General features: G+C 40.7%; 2 protein-coding genes across 10 annotated transcripts in view; one reads left to right on the forward strand and one right to left on the reverse strand.

Moving 5' to 3' along the window:
• LOC108049958 (potassium voltage-gated channel protein Shaker) overlaps positions 1-22241 on the forward strand; it is a 149210-nt gene that overhangs the window by 36547 nt on the left and 90422 nt on the right. The window contains exons 1-2 of one of the 9 annotated variants that reach the window (XM_017131381.2): positions 19051-19213; positions 19425-19472. The exons of 4 other annotated variants lie outside the window; for them this stretch is intronic. In XM_017131381.2, coding sequence (XP_016986870.1) covers positions 19158-19213; positions 19425-19472 — 104 coding nt within the window. In that variant the 5' untranslated portion in view covers positions 19051-19157. Of the gene's footprint in view, positions 1-16379; positions 16645-19050; positions 19214-19424; positions 19473-22241 lie in introns of those variants that run through there. 4 more of the 9 variants (XM_017131382.2, XM_017131385.2, XM_017131388.2 and 1 more) reach the window with 4 other exon arrangements.
• LOC108049962 lies at positions 1957-6513 on the reverse strand. Its single transcript, XM_017131390.1, has 15 exons — positions 6356-6513; positions 5199-5784; positions 4541-5128; positions 4345-4482; positions 4027-4173; positions 3840-3968; positions 3600-3774; positions 3431-3546; positions 3264-3372; positions 3116-3207; positions 2839-3056; positions 2684-2780; positions 2486-2628; positions 2191-2427; positions 1957-2131 (listed from the first exon to the last, which is right to left on the reverse strand). The coding sequence occupies exons 2-15, from the start codon at positions 5764-5766 to the stop codon at positions 2048-2050; spliced, it is 2841 nt and encodes a 946-aa protein (XP_016986879.1). The 5' UTR covers positions 5767-5784; positions 6356-6513; the 3' UTR covers positions 1957-2047.

A 22241-nucleotide genomic window follows, 5' to 3' on the forward strand; every position in this document is an offset into this window, starting at 1 on the left:
CAATCCTTGACGCATTCCGAATCTCCGAATTGCCTCACGGTCCCACCGATGACAAAGGGAATCGGAAAATGCAACTGAAAATCGCTCAGACAATGGCCGAAAGGGGGGTGTAGGCGGAGTGGGCGTAGGGAGGGGTTGCTTGGTGAGTGGAAAACGAAAAATGCAAATTGTCAAACATGCAACGCAATTGACGAGAGACGAACTCTGTGGCACGCACAACAGTGGAGGAGGATTTCCTGTAGCTACCCACTCAACTAAGCTGGATTACACTGTTCTACTTTTTGGTGCCTTTCCATATCAATTGTTTAAAAAAAATCATTTGGATGCAAATTTGAATAGGAATACAATTAGTCAAGCTATGGACTCTAAAGATTCATTTTTGGGGTGCCTTTCTACAAGCCATCTAAATATTAAAACAAACAACATAGTAATGAGTATAAAAATTGACATTTAGTAAACGGATCAATAATTAATCAGAGATATGCCAAATTTAAATCAATTAGTCAAGTTTTGGACTATAGATGTACAGTTTTGGGACACCTTTCTGCAAGCCATTTAAAAATGTAAAAAAAATATGTAGTAATGAGTATAAAAATTGACAATCAATAAACTGGATTAAGATTAATGCAGATCAATAACATATATAGAAACGCTCAGAGTATTTAATTAGTCAAATTATAAACACAGAAGTGAAGTTTTGGGCTACCTTTCTGCATGTCATTGGCAAATTACAAAAAATTTAGCCTAGAAATTTATGAAACATTTTAAAACATTTTTAAAACATCTAAATGCTAAATTGAAAGTTTTGTTGGTGCTTTGGGTTGACTTTGTCATTATTGAAATGTCCAAGAGATTTAACCAAGATATTATTTGAATTATTAAATGCTCCATAATAGAGGCGACAAGGGACCTCCCCTTTTTTTCTGTGTGTACCAACATAGTGGCTGGACGAGAGGGTGGCAGTGGTGAAGGTTAGGGTGGTGCTTTCGTGCCGAGCTTGGGTGGTGTCCCTTATTGACAGGTCGTCACTCTGCCAGTCCGTCAATCTGTGGAGCTTCAGCTCGGCATGTGGCCTACATACTGGGCTCTTTAGCCCCTCGCCAAATCCCCTGGCCGATCGGCAGCTGGGTCCCAGGCTGGAAATTAACTCGAGCCAATATCCCGCACATGCCTCATATCCCTCATCGGCTCCATTGATGGAGTCTCGGGCCAGAGACGAGATGGACTTGTTGCTGCCATTGGCAATTGGCAGCCAGCCCTTGGTCCAGGCCTTTTAAAGCAGGCATAATTAATGGAACCAGCCCCGGATAATGTCAACATTATCGCAGCTAATTGCCAATCGGGAGGAGCTGCAAAGTGGGAAACGGAATTTAATGATACAGGGAATATGGAAACGAAGATAATGGGTAAATGCTTAAAAGAGCATCTTACGTTGCTTGATAAGTGGACGATGAGTGGCCATCACCTACAGGTTAATCAGTCTTATTAATTAAATGACAATGGTTAGGCATCAAATAAAAATACTTGATTAACAACATTATTATATAGCCATAGACACATTAAGATGAGCCATAAAATAATAATAATAATAAAGAAAGAAAGAAATGACAGGGAAAATCAACTATAGAATATAGAAATTAAATTGCATTAAAAATATACATAACTGCAATAGTAAGTTTTAATGGGAAGAGTAAATAGTTTTCCCCCCACAAACACATGTCGCTTTTAAAACAACCCCTGCCATCTTTCATTATTTGTAGCACTTTTTTGTTCCACCTTTGGCAAATTAGCAGTTCACACCCAGCTATTTTCGCACACTTTCCCTTGCTGTGCCTTTCAATTAGCGAATTTCCAGACATGCGAAAAAGCGAATTGAGAAAACAACCCAATGATCTAAGAGCCACTATTGACCGAGAGAAATTGAGACAAATACACATTTGCTTTAGAAAAAAAAAACAGTTTATTTATTGTGCCTTAGACTAGGTAAATTTGAGCCTGGACTCTGTGGATCTTTAAGATCGTTTTACTTTCTGTTTATTTGTGGCTCCTAACTATTGTCGGAGATGAGACGCTGTTCGTTGTAGCGTATGGGATATGTGAGTGCGTTGCCCTTGTCCCAGGAGTAGAGTTCCTGAAACGGAATAGCGTATATGGTATTCGGTCAGAGTAAAAGTCATAGCCAATACTTACCACTGTCTGGGGATTGTAGCCAACGGTGGTGGTGTGGCTGAAGGGATTCGAGAAGGGCAGGTTCGTGTTGAGGAGCTTGCCCTTGTACAAATCCACCACATATCGAATCTGGGTGTTCTTATCCGTACCCGAATCGATGGCATACAGATTGCCACACACGATGAACATCTCACCGAACTGATGATGGTCCAGGGTGATGTTAAAGTTGTACTGCATCTTTAGGGTCTCCGCATCCAACTACGTTGAAATTACTCTAATGAGAAATATACTTAAATGTATTTGTTTAATATCTTACCTTGGCCACCATTGTGTTGTTCGAGTTGTAGGTGCTATAGATCACCCACAGACCCACTTCATCCACATTGAAGTCCATGTAGTTGAAGTCCGTTGTGTAAAGTCTATTCCCAGCAGCCACTCCAGCATATGGTAGTTGTGTGGCTAAGAAAATACAGTTTGTAGTAACTTAATGACCATGAGGAATACGATTACTTACTTATCTTCTTGAGACTGATCAAGTCCAGCTTGACCACCAGATCCGAGTTCCTTTGTTGATAGTAAAACGAGTTATTGAACACCACATGAGCATTTCCCTGAAAAGGAAATGTATTAAACTAAGGAGATCCCGAAGTGGGAGGTGTCTCAACCCACATGAAAACCCTCTTGTATTTCGTACTTCCGCCTGGGGATGCTATTCATTCGATACTGGATGCGAGTGGTGAACTCAAACAGATTGTACGGATCGTTCTCATTCGTCACGAATGTCTTCTCACGATCGCTATCCGGAGATGGATCCCTCAGCCAAGAGCCGAACTTTTCATTGACCACCTTGTGGAAAACGGGCTTGCCCACTGCATAAAGATAGCAGGCTGATGGAAAAATACATATTATATTTTGGTTTTGTTAAAGTATACTCATCTCTACTCACTCTTCGGTCGCTTGGGTAAGCCTGGATAGCTCAGATTGCCCGTGGGTTGTATTTCAAAGTTATTCAGAATGGAATCTTTGCACTGGTATAAACTGGGGATTCATATGGACTTAGTAGACTTATAAAAGGGTTTATTATAATGACTAACCTGGGATCTGGACACTGGTCGCACACAGGACACTCACTTTCCGGCGGTCTTTGGCCATATACCTTTATGCTATTGCCCACATAGGGGGTCTCACTATTCGGATCTTGAGCTGAAAGTGGGGGACTTATAGAAGGGATTCTAGTTTTTTTTTACCCTTAGAGACTTACGTGCTATTTCAAAGTTGACCATGGTGGCATTCAATTCATTCCGGGCCACACAATGATAGTAGCCAAAGTCATCCTTGCGCAGATTGCTGATGGTCAGTCGCATGGAGGTCTTGAAGCTGATGGACAGAATCAATGGGAAGTCAGGGGAAGTGCTTATGGATATACTCACCCCTCCGGGTACGATTCAATGCCGTACTTCTCGCTGGGATCCAGGATCTTGCCGTCGTAGGCCCGTTCCCAATACCGAATGGCCTCGGGGAAGGCCTCCACCTGACACTCCAGTGTGGCACTGCTCTGGTACTCGGCGTAAATCATTTGGCGATACACCGATATCATGGGGGCAACTGGTTAGGATAGGAGATATCTCTTTTCGTTCAAAGGAATCAATACTTTCTCAACCGAAACTCACACTGCACTTCCACGATGAAAGTGGCATTGGCCACGGGAGCGATACCATTGTTGGCATAACAAGTGTAGGCCGCCATCTGATGTCGGGTGATGTTGGTGAACTTCAGGAACTGTCCGCTGATGGAGGCCACTAAATTCAGGGGAGGATTAGCAGTGGTAATGGGGAAAGGCAGCCCGGAGATACCCACTCTCTACGCCATTCACATTGATGGTGCGGCCATCCTCGCGGCGCCATTCCACCATGGGTGTGGGAGTTCCCGTGGCCGAGCAGCTCAGGTTCAGGGATCTTCCCTCCTCCACAATCACCGTGCGCTGGAAGTCCGGATGTTGCAGATCTGGGAAATCAAATAGTGTATAATTAGTTACATTTTCCTGAAATTATAATCAAATGGAAACCAAATTCAGCTGTTCTCCAGCATTGCCATTTCACAAACCATTTTCATAGAAATAGGTTTTACCACAACCTGGTTTAACCTCAGGTTAAATGGACTTCGGGTTAAACTCACCTGTTATGGAGGGCGGAATGAGCAGGTCGTTGGAGGAGCTGCCATTGGGAAACTGCAATTTCCAGGCATTGATGCCGGGCACTCCGGGTGTGCCATTGGTGCCCGGCTTGCCAGGACGACCACGTGGACCGGCAATGCCTGAAATGGGATAATAGCTCGCAGTTAGAGGATGTAGTTTGAAGGACACATTACGCACCCTTGAGACCCCGTTCGCCGGGCGGTCCCTGGGCTCCTTTGGGTCCCGTGATGGACAGCCCGTCCTTGCCATCCTTGCCGTGGAGTCCATCCTTGCCATCGCGACCGGAGAGGCCGTTCTTTCCATCGGCTCCAGCCCGACCAGGTACTCCATCGAGTCCCGGTTCGCCGGGCACTCCATCCCGGCCATCCAAGCCGGCTCGTCCGAGCACGCCGGGATCTCCCTTGGGTCCGCGAGGTCCGGCTGGACCCAAATGACCCACACCATCGACGCCGGGGGCACCGGGCAGTCCCACATCTCCGCGGTTTCCCTTGGGACCCGGGATGCCGGGCAGGCCGGGATTGCCGGTGGGCCCCTTAGGACCCACTTCCCCCGTGGGTCCTTGCGGGGCCGGCGGACAGTAGTCCTGGGTGCCCTTGCAGAAGCCCGTGATGATCTTCTCCGGAACGCGGCAGTAGGTGTTCAGGTAGATCCACTCATCTCCGCCGGGAGCGGCGCCCTTCTGGCCCGTTCGCTTGCGGATGTCGGTGTCCTGCTCCTCGAGAACCTTGCGATGGTTCGGATTGAAGAACTCGATTAGTGGATCGGCTGCGGGGGTAAAAGAGGGAGATTGGTTATTGGGACTGGGCGTCAGGGGACGCAGGACTCGGGAGCTTGCCATGCATGGAGGCGGGAGCGGATGAGGCGATGTCCCGACGCATTCGCTTTCCGGTGGGACGCGGCGTGTGGCTAATCAGGTTGTCCGTGAACTTGCGCTCGTTCTTCAGGGGATCCTGCGATTGGCTGGTGCTCCTTGCCGTGGTGCCGCCACCCAGTTCCTGCTCCTCCTCGAGTATCCTGCTGACCAGCGTCCTCAGCTCGTCCTGCGATCGCATCAGCTCCGCCTGGAATTGAGAACGGAAAGCACTCGACGCGAAGTAGGATGTGTCCAGCGGCGCAGGCGAGGATTCGTCCTGGGTGTGCGTGTAGAAGACGATCGATAGGCTGGCCAGGATGAGGGTGAGGGCGCCCAGGTAGATGTAGACCAGGGCCAGCGACTGGCGGCCGGGGCACTTGCACACCTGGCATCTGGGGGATCCTCCAGGTCCGACCAGCTGGTCACTGGAGGCACTGGACTCCAGGGGCGGCACCGGGGGCACCGGATCCTGCGGATCATCCTCAGCCGTCCGCCGCTTCCGCTTCTTCTTGCTGGTGTTCTGCAGACTCTGGTTAACCGCCAGAAACATTTTACCGGGTTCGGGGAGCTACACAGGTACACAGGAAAAAAAATGTTTAATATCAAAAAAAAAAGAAAAACTTATATTGCTAAAGAAATAATTCTTATTATTTGTAAAATTATATAAAAGTATATTTTAATTTAATAAATAGTTATCTTTGAACCTAATCAAATTTATAAAAGTTTATTTAACAATTATTATTATTCAACATTTTAAGTCTCTTCATGTTTTACCTTTTTTAAGCATAGACAAATTTATTTAATAAAGTTAGTATCTAAAATAGTTTGAAATTAAATTTGAATTTGAACATTTTTAAGCAAGTGATCATTTATATTTTTAAGATTGCTCAAGATAAATAAATTTTTTGTGTGGTATATGTTGTTCGAATGCCAATCGAAAGCAAAAGAAGACTTTTGATTTGTTTTGATTTATGGCCGGCGAGTGCAGTTCGAAAATAAAATGTCATATTTATAGATCGCATATTAAATGGTGTGGCTAAAATTAAACCACTGCCTCAAGATCCAAAAAAACGATAAGGTTAATATGAAACACGGAATGCCGATGCATTTCCCTGTTTTCCCCGCTTTTTACTACATACTTGTGTACATAAGAGCAGAACTTTTCACACTTTTCCCGCTGGAGTCGTTGAAAGTGTGGGGGTGTGAGAGATGGAGGAAGCGAGACGAATAGAGAGAGACAGAGACAGAGAGAGAGAGAGTGTGTGGGAGAGAGAGAGCTGCTTCCGAACGCGTTGGCGTCTAATGCTCGACTGAGCGAGTTGTGCGGCGACATTTTCCTCCGTAGCGGTTTGTTTTCCACGCTTTCGCCGGCAACTTTCCCACGCATCCGTTTCACACTCTCTCGCTCTCTTTCTCTCTCTCTCTGCCGCTCTCTCTCAGTTTCGGAGCGAGTGCACGGCTATATCCTATAGCTATCCTATACCTCACGCACATCGTAAATAAATCGGAAAGACTTAAGATTCGCTTGATTTCTGCTAGTTAAAGAACCAAAATAAAATCACATAAATAATGGAAAGCAAAATGTTTACTGCCTGAAATAATAATCTAAGAAGAATTCCGCGTATCGTAAAATATATATATATATTATCCATATAAATATAAGGGAAATCATTAATAACTATGGACGAGAGAGTTAGTTGCTCTTTAATTTCACGCCTGCGCCTTGAAAGTACTTCCGTTTTTTATTTTATTTCTTATGACTGGCATGTCCTAGGATATCCTTCTTGAAAAGGGGGCGGGGCAGGGGGGCGGTAGAACACAACAATGGATGCACACTCGGGCTTAGCAGGAAAAAAGCGTCTTGGCTTGATTTTTCCTCCTCGGAGAGGGAATACTTTGCGATATCCTCAACAAGTACAAAGTTTAATGGGGCAAACTTGGCCCATGGCAGCCAGAAAGTTTTCCTATTCGCAATCATGGGTTTCCCACTCAAGTTTCCCACAAGATACTCTGTTTGGAATAGTGAGCATCAGGAATATTGTCTTGTATTTCTACACTGCAAAGGGTGATTAGAAAATATACCTTGTTTTTATATTAAATAAACATGTCATTCTAAAATAAGTAATTTGTAAAACTTATAGCACCAATAAACGAAAGGCCCTCAAAATATAAATATACAATATGCAATATACGCAAGCGTTATTCAATTTATGTAATGTTTTATCAAGTCATTTATTTAGTTGCTGCTTTTGAGTAATGCTCTCTCTTTCGAATAAATCAATTTAAAATGCGCTTTAAATCTGCATTTGTTGACTGAGATTGTTAATTTTCCCAATATTTATTTTCAATCTCTTTTGGGTGCGCTCTTCTACTTACCCAGTAATTAACACAATTAGCGCTTCAATTCTGTCGCTTCGGCTGCAAACGATTTAAATTGATTGCATTTGCTCAAATAATTATATGTTATTATGTGCCGTTCCGAGTGCCACTCGATTATTGTTGCCACGCCTCCCCGCACCGCCCCACCTTTCGACGCCCACCGCCCACATTTCGACGCCGCATTTGCGAGCACTTTGCGCTTAATTTGCATTTCTGTTTCTGTTTGGAAGGCGGCGACTGCGACCGAATTCAATTTACATTGGCCAAATGCATACAAGAGCACGACCCAAAGGCCAATGAGCCGTAACGAGCTCGTTAACTGGATGCCGTACTCGGATCCTGGGGATCCCAGTTACCAGGACCTGCATTTCAGCCATTTACTTTGGCCAGCTGTGCTCCGCATTAGTTGCCCAAACACAATGGTCAGAAAGGCGGAATGGTCGGGAAGGAGCCGTTTCCCATCAAAGGCCAATGTCAGAAACTTGGCAGCATCAAATGCACTGGGGAAAACTTCTTGATTATCAACAAATTCTTGCTAATTAATAAGGTATTTTTACTTTTAATACTTTTTTTTGTTAGGGTATTCCCTCCTGATATCGAAAAATGATCTTCAGAATTAAGTTACTATCATTTGCGTGTTATGTGAAATGTTTTGTGTCTAGAAAAAAAGATAGATAGATAGATTTTATGACCTTTTCAGATTTCTAGTAGGAGTTCTCATCTGTTTTTTCTTTGTGTGTCAAATAGTAAAATCTCGCATATGACGCATATAATTACGGAATATATGTAACAACTTACAGATAACAACAACTTAATTATCGCACTTTTCAAACTATAAAATACAACAGAATGTAAAACTCATATAAGAACTCTGACCATGTAAAGAGTTTACTTCACTAGCGTATGATTTTAAGATAGATTTACAGAGGAAAACACCAGTATGCCAGCAGGTTCTGAGCCGCAGCATATTATGTTTATTATTGTGCGGGGATTTTCTGTGTGTAAAGCCAACTGGGAGCCGGGCCAAGTTGTTTGGCGGTTTGGCACAGAGCGTTTCCAGGCGGGCCAATACTTGTAAGCGGCTTACTGCCAAGCATTGGCAACAGAGCCATCAGAGCCATCAGAGGCAGCAGAGGCAGCAGGAAAGCAGCAGCAACAAGCCGCAAGGAAAGCAACAAGCCAAAGTTAAAGCCAAAGCCAAAGTCAAAGCCGCAGACCAAGTCGGCAAACAACAGCAGCGAAGCCAATAAATCAAAATGTCAAGATGATGGCCTTTGAAGTGCTTTCGAGCTGACTGAACTGAGCGCTGAAGGTGAGATGGGGCACTGAGGTGGCATAAGGTGGCACGAAGTGGGTCGACGAAGGTGGCAGCTGAAAGATCCAACAGGCAACAGACGTCAGACAAGAGGCAAGAGACAAGAGGCAGGAGACAACAGAAGACGGCCAACAGACGTCGCTTAATTTCGACCGAGCCGTGGATCTCCCGGGGAAATGACAAATTAAATGACAAGAACTGTCGGCTCAGGATGGCGACATTTAGTTAGCCCCGAGCTTAACACGCCTCCATCTCCACTGTGCCACCGAATTCGGGGTGTAGCTAAGCATATTGATTGTTGTTAATGCGCTCCGACCTCGTGCCACGTTGCGTATGAGTAATAAATGCATGCAAAGTCACTTGCAAATGTCGGATCATTGATCACTGTATACACTTTTTAGGGTTTGATGTCTTTTTTACTGCGTTACAAGTTTCTGACCAGCATACCATTTGCATCCGGGTAATATCAACTTATGAAATTTCCAGTCAACTGGCATTCACAGAAACAAATTTTTTTTTTGCTTTCCTTTAGGAGAAATTTTGTTGCCGAGACTGGAAAATTCAGCTCTATTCTTCGGTTTTTTAATGAAAACCCTGGGAATGTCATACCTCTTTGAATTCCTTATTGAATTTCCAAGCCATTATGGCAGCCCCCATTAAAAATATTTCATACCAATCAATGGGCATTTACAGCTCAGCCCTTTTATTTCTGAACATTTTTCTAAAACGTCATTTTTTGAAGTGTGAATTTGCTATTAATAAAATATGCTGAAACTATGGCATCCTTTTTTTGTTTTTCCTGTGCAGCGGTTTTTTATGACCCCAACAGACGCACGGCCGAAAGTGCATTCGGAGTTTGTTTTTTTATGGCCCAGTTAGCAATAAAAACCCCAGAACAATAACAAAAAGCTCCCAAAAACAACCAAAAAGCAATACGGCAGCAGCGCTGCTCCCTTGAAGAAACTGAAATTGAAATTTTATTACCGTGCTTCTCTGGCTTCCTTCAAGGATTTTGCCTATCTTGCAATCAGGCTGTTTGGAGCATAAGGTTCCTCAAAGGAATTTCGAAATGGGACTTAAAGAAGGCTGGGAAACTATCAACAAACCACAAACTATTCAAAGTGTCCATTATAAAGGATTTAAATAAGATTGATAGATTGATTTTGCGAGCAACAAAGTCAGAATATTTAAATAGGCTGTTAAAGGATTTCAGAGACAGCAAACAGCATTATAAACTAAGAAAATTAAACAGACAATCAGTTTTATTTATTTGAAGTATATGCACATGCATTAAACGTTGGCGAGTATGTTTTCATAATTTTAAGAGAATCAATAATATATTCTAAGACATTTTTTGATTAGCTTCCAAATAATATTTTAAGAAATTCAGGGTGTTGAACTTTAGTCAACATAAGTGTATTAAAAATACACAAAATATATGCTTAAAAAAATAATTTTTCTTCATCTTTAATATTAAAAGAAGGTATAAATTACGTTTAGAGGAACTTTGGAGGCATAAAAAGTAACCGCAACAATATTCCCTGTCCCAAAAAAAGCCCTCAATTTTAAGGCGTGGGAAATGTCTTCAGGTAATTTCTTAATTGCCGCCTGTCGCGGAAAACGGAAATGGGCGTGGCAATCGGCGCTGAAATTTCTGACAGCATCTCCTCACTTCATCCACGTTTGTTTGTGGGCGGAGGAGGGCGGTATTTTCTTTGGTTCGTTTGCTTCGGTTTGCATTTCCTTTGCATATTTATGAGGGTGGCAGTCGAGGAAAAGTCCTGAAAAGCGGGCAAAGCCTACAGGAAGCATTGAACACCATCGAGTGGCAGTGCTTATCTCTCACAGAGAAATAAAAAAAAAATGAGAAAAAAATGCCAAGCCTACGGAGGCTTTTTCCTTTGGCTTTTCGCAGGGCAACGCAAACAACAACAAAATCAACAGGGAAAAATGTGTTCAGAGTTCAACTGAAGCACAAGAGCTAAGCTGAGTCGATATTAAAAAAAATTAAAAATATTTAATGCATTTTAAAGTTTGTTTCCTTTTCTTGTCTTTCGTTTGCTATTTTATATAATGCAACTCGAAGAAGATACTTAAGCAGGATTTCATTTTTTTGTTTCCAAGAAAAGTTAATAAAAAACAGCTGGCGTTATATGGCTCATATACTAAAATTATTTGTTTTTTTTTTTAATTTTATTAATAACTAAATGTATAAAGAGATAAGAAAGACAACTGTCTAATAATCTATGTCAATTTGTATTTTACGAATGTAATACGTATTAATGCGAATATAAATTACATTGTTTTGGTTAAAGATAACAATTTGTACTTAAATGAGCTTATTTATCAGGGATTATTTATTTATTTTATAACATATCACTAACTATGAAATATATTCCAAAGCTAGTCTCTTTCTCTTCAATTTGAAACAAACTGAACTTGAAAGTTCTAAATATGTCATCATCATTTCTCATTGTCAAAAAACATATTAATTTAAAAAGAGATACATTTTAACTTGTGAAGTTCCACTTAGTTTAGCCATTTTTCTGCTCTCTTATTTATTTCAATTGTGCTCCTTTTGTCTGTGTCGTTTCAATTGCCTTAAACAAAAATAAAAAAAATAGGAAAACTCCCAGGAAAGAAGAGATGATGGAGCGCGACTTTCGGGGCGGGTGGCGGTGGGTGGCAGTGGGTGGTGCTGGGTGGGCGGTGGTGCAATCTGCCGCAGATGCCGAACGCTGCTGACTGGCGGTGAGCACGTGTTCGCCTTTGGCTCCTGCTGAGCAACAAATGCCGACGAGCCGAGCGAATTTCGCCGCCGATGCTTCGGTTGCTGCCGACGCCGGCATCGCTGCCTCTGCCGCAGCTGGCGTCGCTGCCGGCGTCGACGTTGCCTGTTGAAAACCTCGAAAATTCAGCAGCAGCGCATTGGAAATTCGAAAAAGTGAAAAATCTCACGGGAAATTCTTTCAGGCTTTCATCGCTTTCAAAAGCTTTTGTTTCCTTCAAGTTTTCACATTTTCAAGCTTAAATAAAAAGCAGTTCTTCGAACCAAAATTTAAAACAAAGCACACAACCGATTGAAGTTTTTAACCATAAATGTAACAGTTACCAAAACCGATATTAACGGATTCAAATAAATATGAACTTTGAAAATTCTAGTCTAAGTTGTTGGAAAATATTTAATATTAAGCGGGGTTCCTTGTCGTTTTTCTAAACTCTTTAGGCTCTTGAGTTTAAAATTAAAAAATGGTCAAAAAGTAAATACATTTATTATAATAAACTTAAATATCGATGAGGGTTACAATAGTTCTTGAGTACATAATTGAGTTACAAAATCTTAGAGGTCTTTTGTGTGTCGTCATCAACTTGTGATTGACCTTTTCGAAAGCATATTGACGTCATTAAACAAGAAAGCTTCACCTCGATCTACGACAACCAGAAAATTGTGAGCCTTCGAGTGTGTGGTGAAAAGCGTCACACTTGGCCCAAAGTCACGTTTTTAGCCTTTTACCCTTTTAGCCTGCATTGTGTCAATGTCCTTTTACTCAGCGGAAACGCAGCAAAATAAAAGAAAACGGCTGAGAAGTACAAAAAAATCAAGCCAAACGAGGTCATGAGGTCACTGCGGCTGTGACGTCAGTGCCTGACCCCCAATTAAAGCAAACGAGAAATAACACTGAGATAAACAAGGAAAGGGGATAGGGTCATTATTATCATACTATACTTTTGAATATAGTTATTAAGAGTTTAGCCTAATTTTAAATATCCATTAAAAATAGTAGAAATTTAAGGTTATAAAGTATTTATTGCAATAAACTAATGACATTATTCTACAATTCTCTTTTCTCTTTGCAGGTGAGTAAAACCTGTCGAAAGCAGATCCTATATACGACTATACTTAAGTACAAATCGAGTTTGGCCAAGCAAAGGACTTGGATCTGAAAATATAACTACATCAATTAAGCGTTATCATAACAATAACAAGTTATTATTTCTTAATCATGTGTAATTTATTTTTTTAACGACCTGCTCATCAATCATTTCATCAATCGTTTGAATATTATTTACAGTCATTGATTAAACACTTGCCACCGCGCAAAAGCATAATATAAATAAAGCAACTAAATGCCAAAATTCCTAGCTAAGTGCGGAAGAGTGAGAATGAGGTTGGGGCTTATACACTTGGCAGATGATGATCCGTTCGGATGATCCATCCATGCCAATCCATCATCGGCGCTCCCATCTCGTCCCTCTGTACATTTTTCCAATTTTCTTCCACCCACTTTTCGCGCATTTCCCAACCCCCGATTTTCCCAGCAATTCTTGTTACTCATGCAAAACGTTTTTCGTGGAACATCAACAGCAATCAATCGGCAAATGAAAGCCAATGCCAGGAATTGGGAATTGTGAAAATGCATTAAAAATGTTTCTCATTCGGAAAATCACCCCGCAGCCCATCAAACCACCCACTTTGTACGGGGAGGTGTGGGTTTTGTGTACGACTTTAAATTAATGCAGGGTATACGAATGCTTATCTTATTGAGGCCCTTGATGATTCCACATTTAATTCTTGAACGTAGTTAATTTTCTATTATATCGACTCGTGGTATGTGTGTTTTATAAATTTATTTATTTCTTAAAGGGATAAAATCTATTTGTTCTAAACAGAAATATTTACTACTTCGTATATAAACTCCATATAGAAAACCTAACTGTTTGGATTTGATTCTAACATATTTACTATGTATAGAAAACAAACTTGATAATAAATTATATTTAATAAGTATGTCTCAGTATTAATATACAAGGGTATTTTGAGCTTCGATCCCTCGATTGCTGACCTTACTTTTTGGTTTGACTTCGATCGTTTTCATAGTTCATATCTTTCTTTCTTGTATCTTTTTCTTTTAAACAAATAAAGAGGCGCATTAAAAAAGATATTGTCGACAATTGACGAAAACAGGGCAACATGGTCGACGGCTCTTTACGCAATCTTCGCTTTTCGCCTCTTGTGAGTGAAATGGAAATGAAAATGAAAAACGAGTGAAGGTCGCCGCGAGTGTGTTTGTGCGTGTGTGTGTGTGCTTGTGTGTGTTTATGTTGTTAATCGAGAGACGCTATAAAAACGCACTTATAAGTGTAACAACATTGTTTCTGCCCCATTCATTCACATCTGAGTTTTTTTTTGGCTGCTGCTTTCTATCTACTGCATGCAAATATTTGTGATTAATTGAAATTGCGCAGGAACTGCACTTTGCATTTGCGTCGATTTCGATTGCCAGTTGGAAGATGCAAATTACTCGTAAATTCCGTGCCATCTTGTTATCATCTCAAAATGTTTCCCATTTTCCTGGGAAATTGCCATTGATTTTCTTTTGCATGTCATTTGTGTAATCGATATTCCCCCTCAAAAAACACCGCTTGTTTGTTTGTTGGTTTTTTGTTTTGCCAAATTCTCGGATGGGTTTCGATGCCGTGATTATTTGTGTCGCCCTTCCCTTCCACTTGTTGCTCTCGGATCTTTCGAGGATTCAAGTCAATTTGAACCAAGGCCGAGGACGGGCATCCATCGCCCCCCTTTTCTCTTTTCCATTTTCCATTTTCCATTACCCGCCCCCTTTTGAAAATCATTGAATGCAATTCGAGAATGGTTCACAGGGCGCTTGGCCATGGCACTAAGTGATTGGTTAACGATTTCGGTGAATACTTCGTTTATACGGAAAGGGTTTTTTGCTTTTACGATTTAGTTTAAGTTCAATAAAATATGTAAAATATGAATTCGAAATTCATAATGGAACCAATGCTAAATAGGTTGTGAAATTATTATCAAAAGATTTAAAAAAGCAAAACTAATTAATGTCTGTTTTCACGTTAGTTTACGAGTTTCTTAGTTTATTTTCTAGAGGCTGCATGAAAGAGAAATAATTGGTTTGAATTGGTTGAGATCTGCTGTGAGATCTATTTTTTAAACAGTTCATTTCTGACAATTCGCATTTTATGACCATGTATAAACGCATCTTTCGAATGCCGTTTCTTTGGGTCGTCGCTGGCCGTTGACGTTGCAAACAATTTGCGTGAAAAACACTTTTCACACAAACACACACTGCCATATAGACAGTTGGAATCCCACTCACCCACACTTCTCAGACGCAAATTCACATTTCAAATTGCTACAGTAAATATTAACGCCTAGGTGACGTTTTATGTTGACTCAAAAAACATATTTTTCTACACCTCCCATGTGAATTTATGGTCGCTTAAATTATAATTTATTTTGCATTCAAAAGATGCCTTCTAATTGGCGGAAAGTGGATTTTTCAGACATTTATTATTTTAGGAGACTGTGATCTTCGAAAAAGATTTAGTTTTTTTGAAGAACTAGCATTGGAATCTGAACTTTTATTTTAATATTACCATAATAGGAACAAAAAGTTGCTTTTATACCGAAAAGTATTTTGTTTGATTTTTAAGCTACTTTCAAATTGCAATTTTTTTTAATAAACCAAAAGGTAAACTAGGATTTCAACAAAGAAATCACAGTAATTGGAATCATATTATATTTTTATTTTTATGATCTGTTTCTTGATGTTATAAAGTAGGTTATTGCTTTCGCATAAGCTATAGCCACACTGTATTAACATCGGTATATAGACTGGATCTTCCCGATGCTGCCCACGTCGCTGCCTCTGCTGGCGCCTTGCAGCGACTGCGACGCCGGCAGAGTTTTGGGGCCTGCGAGCAGAACGATCTTCAGTACCGCGCACGCCGGTGATCGCTTCGCACTTGTTGTAGCCAAAAAAAATGATCATAATAAATAATTACAAGAATACAAATAAACGATAACAAAGGAAAATAGAAAAGCGGGAAAAATCCTGACCCATCGCTTGTGCGTTTATGCCATTTTTTTCTGTGAGTGCATTCCTTGATCGTGAAGTGAAAAGTAAATAAAGCCGAAGATCGATGGGAAATCGGCTTCTCATGTGAAAAGTGTCGCGTTGGTCGTTTTTGTTGTCATCCTCGTTGATGACGTTGTCAATCTGCCATCGCCCCTCTCTCTCTGACAGCCTATACCCCTCTCTGTCTGCCCCACACACCCGCCACAATTATATGTAAAATTCTTCATTTTTTGTGAGTGCTATTTTTTTTTTGTTTTTTGGTTTTTGTCAATGTTGTTTCTTTTTTGTTGTGTTTTGTGTGTGTGCCACCGCGCGGCGTTGGAAATGTGAAAAATGTGTGCGACAACTGTGGCCCCGCCCCCTCAAACACCCCCGCCCCCCTGCCACGCCTCGCCTCTGCCCGCGTCGACGCTGACGTCGCTGCCCGCTGCGTGGAAAACAAAAAAAAAGTGAAAAATAAATGAAAATTGTTTCGTTTCATTTCTTTTGTCATTTGAATATAAATAAATATATATCTAGACGTCTGTCTATTTGTCTCCCCTCAAAACCATCTATATGTATGTATACATATATACGTTCGCATATCGGCTGATCTATATACGATCCGTACAGACTTAAGTGTTTCCCGACTTGCCAGCGCCGAAAGAAAAGCCAGACAATATTGGAAAAGCGATTAAAAGACGCCCAAAAAAAACCAAAAAAAAACGAAGAAAAGAACACGAAGAGGAGATCAAAGTGCAAATACAGAGGGAGAAAAAGTGGAGTAGGTCGATGAATGGATTGCCTGCATGGCCCACATCACGACGACGCACGGCAGCTTAAGCCAAGCGCCAAGGTAAGCGCCATTCCCGTACCGCCTCTGCCTCTGCCGCCGTCGCTGCTTCAGTCGCCGTCGCTGCCGCCGCCTCTGCCTGCGTCGCCGTCGCTGATCTATGGATCCATGATTTAGTATGCCCCATACCATCCATCGGTTGGGGTAATGTCTTCTCTTTACCCTTCATACATCAATCAATATACATTTTATCTATAGTTTTTTAAATTATTGCTTGGGACAATTATTTTCTCACCCATAATTTTGAAGAAGGAATTTCTAACTTGACTTTTTAGTTAGGGGTTTCTTTAATTTTCTAATCTAACTGCAAGAGTTAGAATGGAACATAAGACACATTGTCCTTTCGACAATTTAAGTATACATATATTAATTAAGCCGCATGAAGGCTTTTATTGAAATATTATTTTAATAGTATATTTCAAAAATGTCAATATGTTTATGACTGTTTTTCACAATTCGCTGAAGTTTCTTGGCCATAAGCTGCATACCAAAATATATTTTAAATAAAGCCAAATATGCATTGGTTTAGAGATTTATATCTGCATAATGCTTTTCATTAGTATCATTTAAGTTATATTCTTCACATAATCATTATCTTATATACTTTTTTTTATATCCTTATATTCCAGGGATATATATTTTATGACAGTAAGAAAAACAACTTCGTCAAGATTATAAGTGTACATCCAGTATACAAATTAAATAGGCAATATTTTAAACGTTTGGTTGCTACTTCTAATATTTCTCCTCATCGACCAAAATTGTTTTCGAGCAACACGTTTTTTTTAATGTTTCAGTCCTTGAAGTTCAAAAATATATCATACATGCGACGAAAATAATTAAAACAAGTGGTCTGCTGTGTTTGCAAAGCTATTAGCGAGACAATTAAAAAAAGCCCTTAGTCAGTGTGTTTTGGGATTATGAAGTATTTGGTTCCCTGAACTGAGAGGCCCCAGTTGTTTCCCTTTTTATACATATACTCGTAATGTGTGTGTTTTTTTTTTCCGTTTTCGTTTGCCACGCGATTTCGGACTTTCCTTTTCTTTCTCTTATTTTTCTCTGCACGCGCTTCAACCAAATCATTCTTTTTCCATTCTGCATTTAAATTTGGTTTTATTATTTTCTAAATATTTACTTTGGAGCGAGCATTTAGCGTTTACGACTCGGGCTGGAAAATATGTATGTGCAGGTGGCCCAGGGCAGCGTTTGAATTATGATCTGTGGGGCATCAAGCCCCGAAATAGTTGACCAGATGATCATTATCAACGGTCATGTAATCTTTTTTGTCACTTTTCCCCCTGAATGAGCCAACCTCGAAATGGGAAATGCATAGAATATTATGGTTTTCCTCTGTTGTGCTGTGTTTTATGTTATATATTTTTTTTAGTTTTTCTGCCATCGATTGGTGAGGTGGCTAATTAACGTGGTCCAAAAGCGCATATGCCATGCATTTGTGTTCACTCAAAGTGCGACAGAGACAGCCTAAGTGGGTGCGAAAGAGAGGGAGAAGGGCGTAAGAGAGGGACGGGGCGATGGTTATTAAGACGAAGGGTCAGCCTTGGCGGCGACTTAAAATGCGCTAACAAGCGGACTCCCATGTCTCCCGGGTCTTAGCTCACCTGCACCGCCCCCTCCCCTCCCTGTTAACCATAATTCTCATCTCTCGGCACCCACTTTCCACTCTCTACTACCTGGTTTTCACTGCCAAACCCTCTCTTTCCACACCTTGGTAGCACTTTTCTCTCTGGCATTTCCCACTTGTGCCAAAGCCAAGGCTCAAGTCGTTTCAATATTAAATTAGAAGCATGACTGGAGGCGTTTTGGCAAGACCGGCTCTTAAACTACACTCTACAACCGATCAGTTACTAAATACTAGATGGTGTTACAATTGATAGCTCTGAGTATTGGGCATTAGACCATTTCATAAAAGTTTTTCTTGCCAACTTTTTATTACCTTTTCAAAAACTTCTCCCATGTTTTGATGCTTAATTAAAGTAAGCAATATAGAAAACAATTGAATTGATTTTTGAAAGACAATTTGTTGATTATGCTATATGATTATTTATATTTATTTGTGTACAATAATTAGTGGTTAGCTAAGCAGGGTAAATTGAACATGAATTAGGTTTTCCAAGAGGGTTTTTAATTATTTATGGTTTAAAATAATTTATAAATCTTAGAACGAACTATCAGTTAAACGTATACTAAATCGATACAATGTGGGGAAGTACCCTTCGAAAGGGTAGGGAAAACATTGCCACCGCCGATCGTTGTCTTTGTGGACCCACCGTGGGTACTTGCAACCACCAAGTCGACTTGGAACCACCGACCTCCCAACCACCCACTGTCGCTGTGGCCGTGTCAACCCGCCACGCTGTTGCACTTTCAAGTGGCGCGCGCGCCCGTTCACATCGCTCCCTAATTAAAACAAGAACACAAAAAAAGAGGCGCCTCCAGGTGGATTTCGTGCGTCGCGTGGGTGCCCCAAAAAATCCACAAAACTGGTGTCTGGAATTATGCATGCGGCGCCCCACGTGCGCTCGCCAGCAGAGATGCGTCACAAGAAGAAGAGGTAGTGATCTCCAGTCTCCAGTCTCCACTCTCCAGTCACCCACTTTCCAGTCTCCAGTCACCCACTTTCCAGTCTCCACTCTCCAGTCTCCGGAGACTCTATTTAACCGGCTCGTTGCATTTTGATTTGCTAATTTTTTCAAATATTTTTTCAATGTGTGTGCATGTGGCTTGTGTGTAAACTCGAAATCTCGTTTCGCATCGGAATGGAGGCAAAACAGGCAAAAGCAGTTTGTCATGCAGGATAATTTTAAAATGATGTAAATATGTGACACGATTTCCGTCGATTTTTAGTGGTGTAGTTAAAAACATTCAAAAAGTGCTCGACTTTGGACTAGTTTGCAGTAAGCTTATGCTTGCCATAGGATTTATTAGTAAGTCTAAAGCGATTGTAATTCATTAGAAGTAGTTTGTTTTAAGTCTATGTATTGATAAAGCAATCTTGAATTGTATTTATTTTCCTCAATGCTTAAAGCTCTACTGTTTTTAGTTTTATTAATTTTGTAAAGATTTTCTGTTGGTCCTTTTATTTATCAAAAATTTTCATTGATTTCTGAATTATATTTTAAGCAAATTTCTGTGTCTCATTAAAAATAAGTATTATGAAGTTGAATGCTCCCTGCTAATTCAAGAGTATTTAAATATTTTACCCATTTGTACATAATAATACTTCTTGCTGTGTCAGCACATTTATTTCCCTGATTTCGGGGGCAATTGCAGGGAATGCCAAGTTGGCAGTTGAAGTGGCAAAGCGGATATGTTGGACGGCACGAAACAATCCCATCAAGCATTTTTTTGCGTCCTTTTGCGAGTGGTGTATGGTGTGCGGTGTATAGTGTGTGCCTTTTGATTGCCACAACCTTGACGTAAAGCGGAAATATTTGCCCAGCACTTTTCGTCTTTGGTTTTTCTTTGTTCGGTTTCCATTTTCCCTTTTTGTTTCTGTTTTGTTTTCACGAAAATTTTTTAATTGATTTGCCTTTGTTTTGTTGTCGTTGTCGCCTTCACCGTGGCCATGACCAGTTAGCCGCAAAAACAACCGCCGCTTCCTCACTTCCCCCACATCATTTCTCCGACTTTCTTTTTTGCTTTATGAAGCACACACGCACACGACGCTGCTGTGTGTGTGTGCGAGTGTGTGTGTGTGTGTGAGCGGAGGGAGCGGTGAAAAGGCCATCAATTTTGTTATTTTTAGCATGCAAATCGTTTTGTCAGCCTTCGAGGCAAATGACTTGGTCGAGAGGGTGCCTTCATCTTCATCTTCATGTTCATCTTCATAAATCCGACTTCCAGCTGGGCAAAATCCCCCAGCTTCCCTGCAATGCAATCCGCTGCACTCGTGTTTTTTTTTTCGTCCGATTTATCTGTTTGTTTTAACCCCCCCTCTCCACGTGCTGGGGCAAACATTTGATCAATAATATTTTGGAGTAGCCCCCATCTTCCCAACCCGAAAAACGCTTTCGCTATTCTCCTCACGTGCCGTGACTGCTTATTAGCCATGAAGGTTGCCGGCACCAGCTGAGTTAAGTTGAGCTCACAGGCAAAGAAAATAGGGATTCTAAAGTGCAGATATTTGGTTCAAAATATTAACCAAAAGTACTGCACTTTGGAAGCTAACGAAAATTCTTATCGAAGTTATACTTAATTAAAAAGCGACTGCCTGAAAACTTCTAGGGATATAAAATCTCCTAAAAATGTGTGAACATATAGTTCATTTGTAGATGTTTTGGTTATTTTTTTTTTTTTGTAAAATATAACTTACCTTGTCTTATTTTCCTACCATTTTATAAATATCAATAGCTTTATTTATATTTTTTCTTTCGTGGTATTGTGTTGTTTTCGCTAAGTGTTGGCTTGGTTTGGTTCGGCTTTTGCCACATGGTCGCCAGGCATGCAAATGCAGCCCCTTAACCCCTGACTGCCCAACCACTGACACTGGGCCGGGGCAATTTGCATGGCAACAACAGAAAGAACACGGCGAATATGAAAGGCACAAAGAGTCGGCCGTGATCCATGGTCCAACATTGCGTATGCGTCATATGCTCAATGTTGCTCCCTTCGCCGACAAATTGCAATCGCACATGCAATTCAATTTCATTCCCAGCACCCGGCAACAATTGTCCTTCGTCCTTGCAAATACCCCCCTTATTCCCCCCTTACTTTGATGGTGGGGAAAATGATATTGGAATTTAAATTTGAATTTGATTCGGAATATGAATGGGTGCTTGGCTTTTACGAGCCATAAGTTGCAAGTGTTTGGTGCTGAAGAATTCATGGAAGAAATTAGGGATATGATAATGGGCTTGCCAGAGCACATATTGTGCTCGTATTTAAATTAACACACGTTTTGGTAGCACTGCGAAGTGTTTCCCTTTCTTGTGGGGTACACAATTCTTCCAATTTATTTCGTTTGTTTAATAATTGCCAAAACGGAGTATGAATGATTGCCCTTGCACGAACCAGGAAAGCTATCCATTGAACGCATTTCCAACTCTGGTCGAGGCCAGGCTGAAAATAATTTACCAGCCAGCTGCCGAGTTTACACCGTTAAAATTACAAATACATTTATCAATTTTATTTATAAAACTCTAACGAAATTATTAGCTTTAGTAGTTAAGTAGACTTAAAAGAAAACATTTTCAATAACATTCTATACTTTCATATGCAAGAATAAATGTGTAAATTTATACTATAAATTGGTGTATAATTAATAACTTTGTTTACTACTTAAATAAATGATTAATGGCATATTTGACATATTAAATAACTGCTTGGTGTTTGGTAACCTTAAGTGTATTCATATGCCAATATAATGAAAACAATTTCTATAAATATAAATGAGTAATTTTCCTTATCTGGCGTTATGTATATTGGAGTTAACCTTGATTTTTCACTGTGCAGTGTTGCTGCTGCTGCACACACATTAACATTAATCGCCATGCAAACGCACACATACTCACACTTGCACACAGAACACTCACACACAGTCAAATAGTTACGAAACTGAACAACAAACCGAGCAAAACAAA

This window comes from Drosophila rhopaloa, unplaced genomic scaffold, assembly GCF_018152115.1.
Source record: "Drosophila rhopaloa isolate 14029-0021.01 unplaced genomic scaffold, ASM1815211v1 contig_3, whole genome shotgun sequence".
Lineage (NCBI taxonomy): Eukaryota > Metazoa > Arthropoda > Insecta > Diptera > Drosophilidae > Drosophila > Drosophila rhopaloa.

Coding starts and splice junctions, on each gene's coding strand:
- LOC108049962 (XM_017131390.1), bottom strand. CDS start 5,766: ATGTTTCTGGCGGTTAACCAGAGTCTGCAGAACACCAGCAAGAAGAAG. Junction 2,629..2,683: donor GATCAGTCTCAAGAAGATAA/GTAAGTAATCGT, acceptor GTATTTTCTTAG/CCACACAACTACCATATGCT. Junction 2,428..2,485: donor ACAACACAATGGTGGCCAAG/GTAAGATATTAA, acceptor ATTTCAACGTAG/TTGGATGCGGAGACCCTAAA.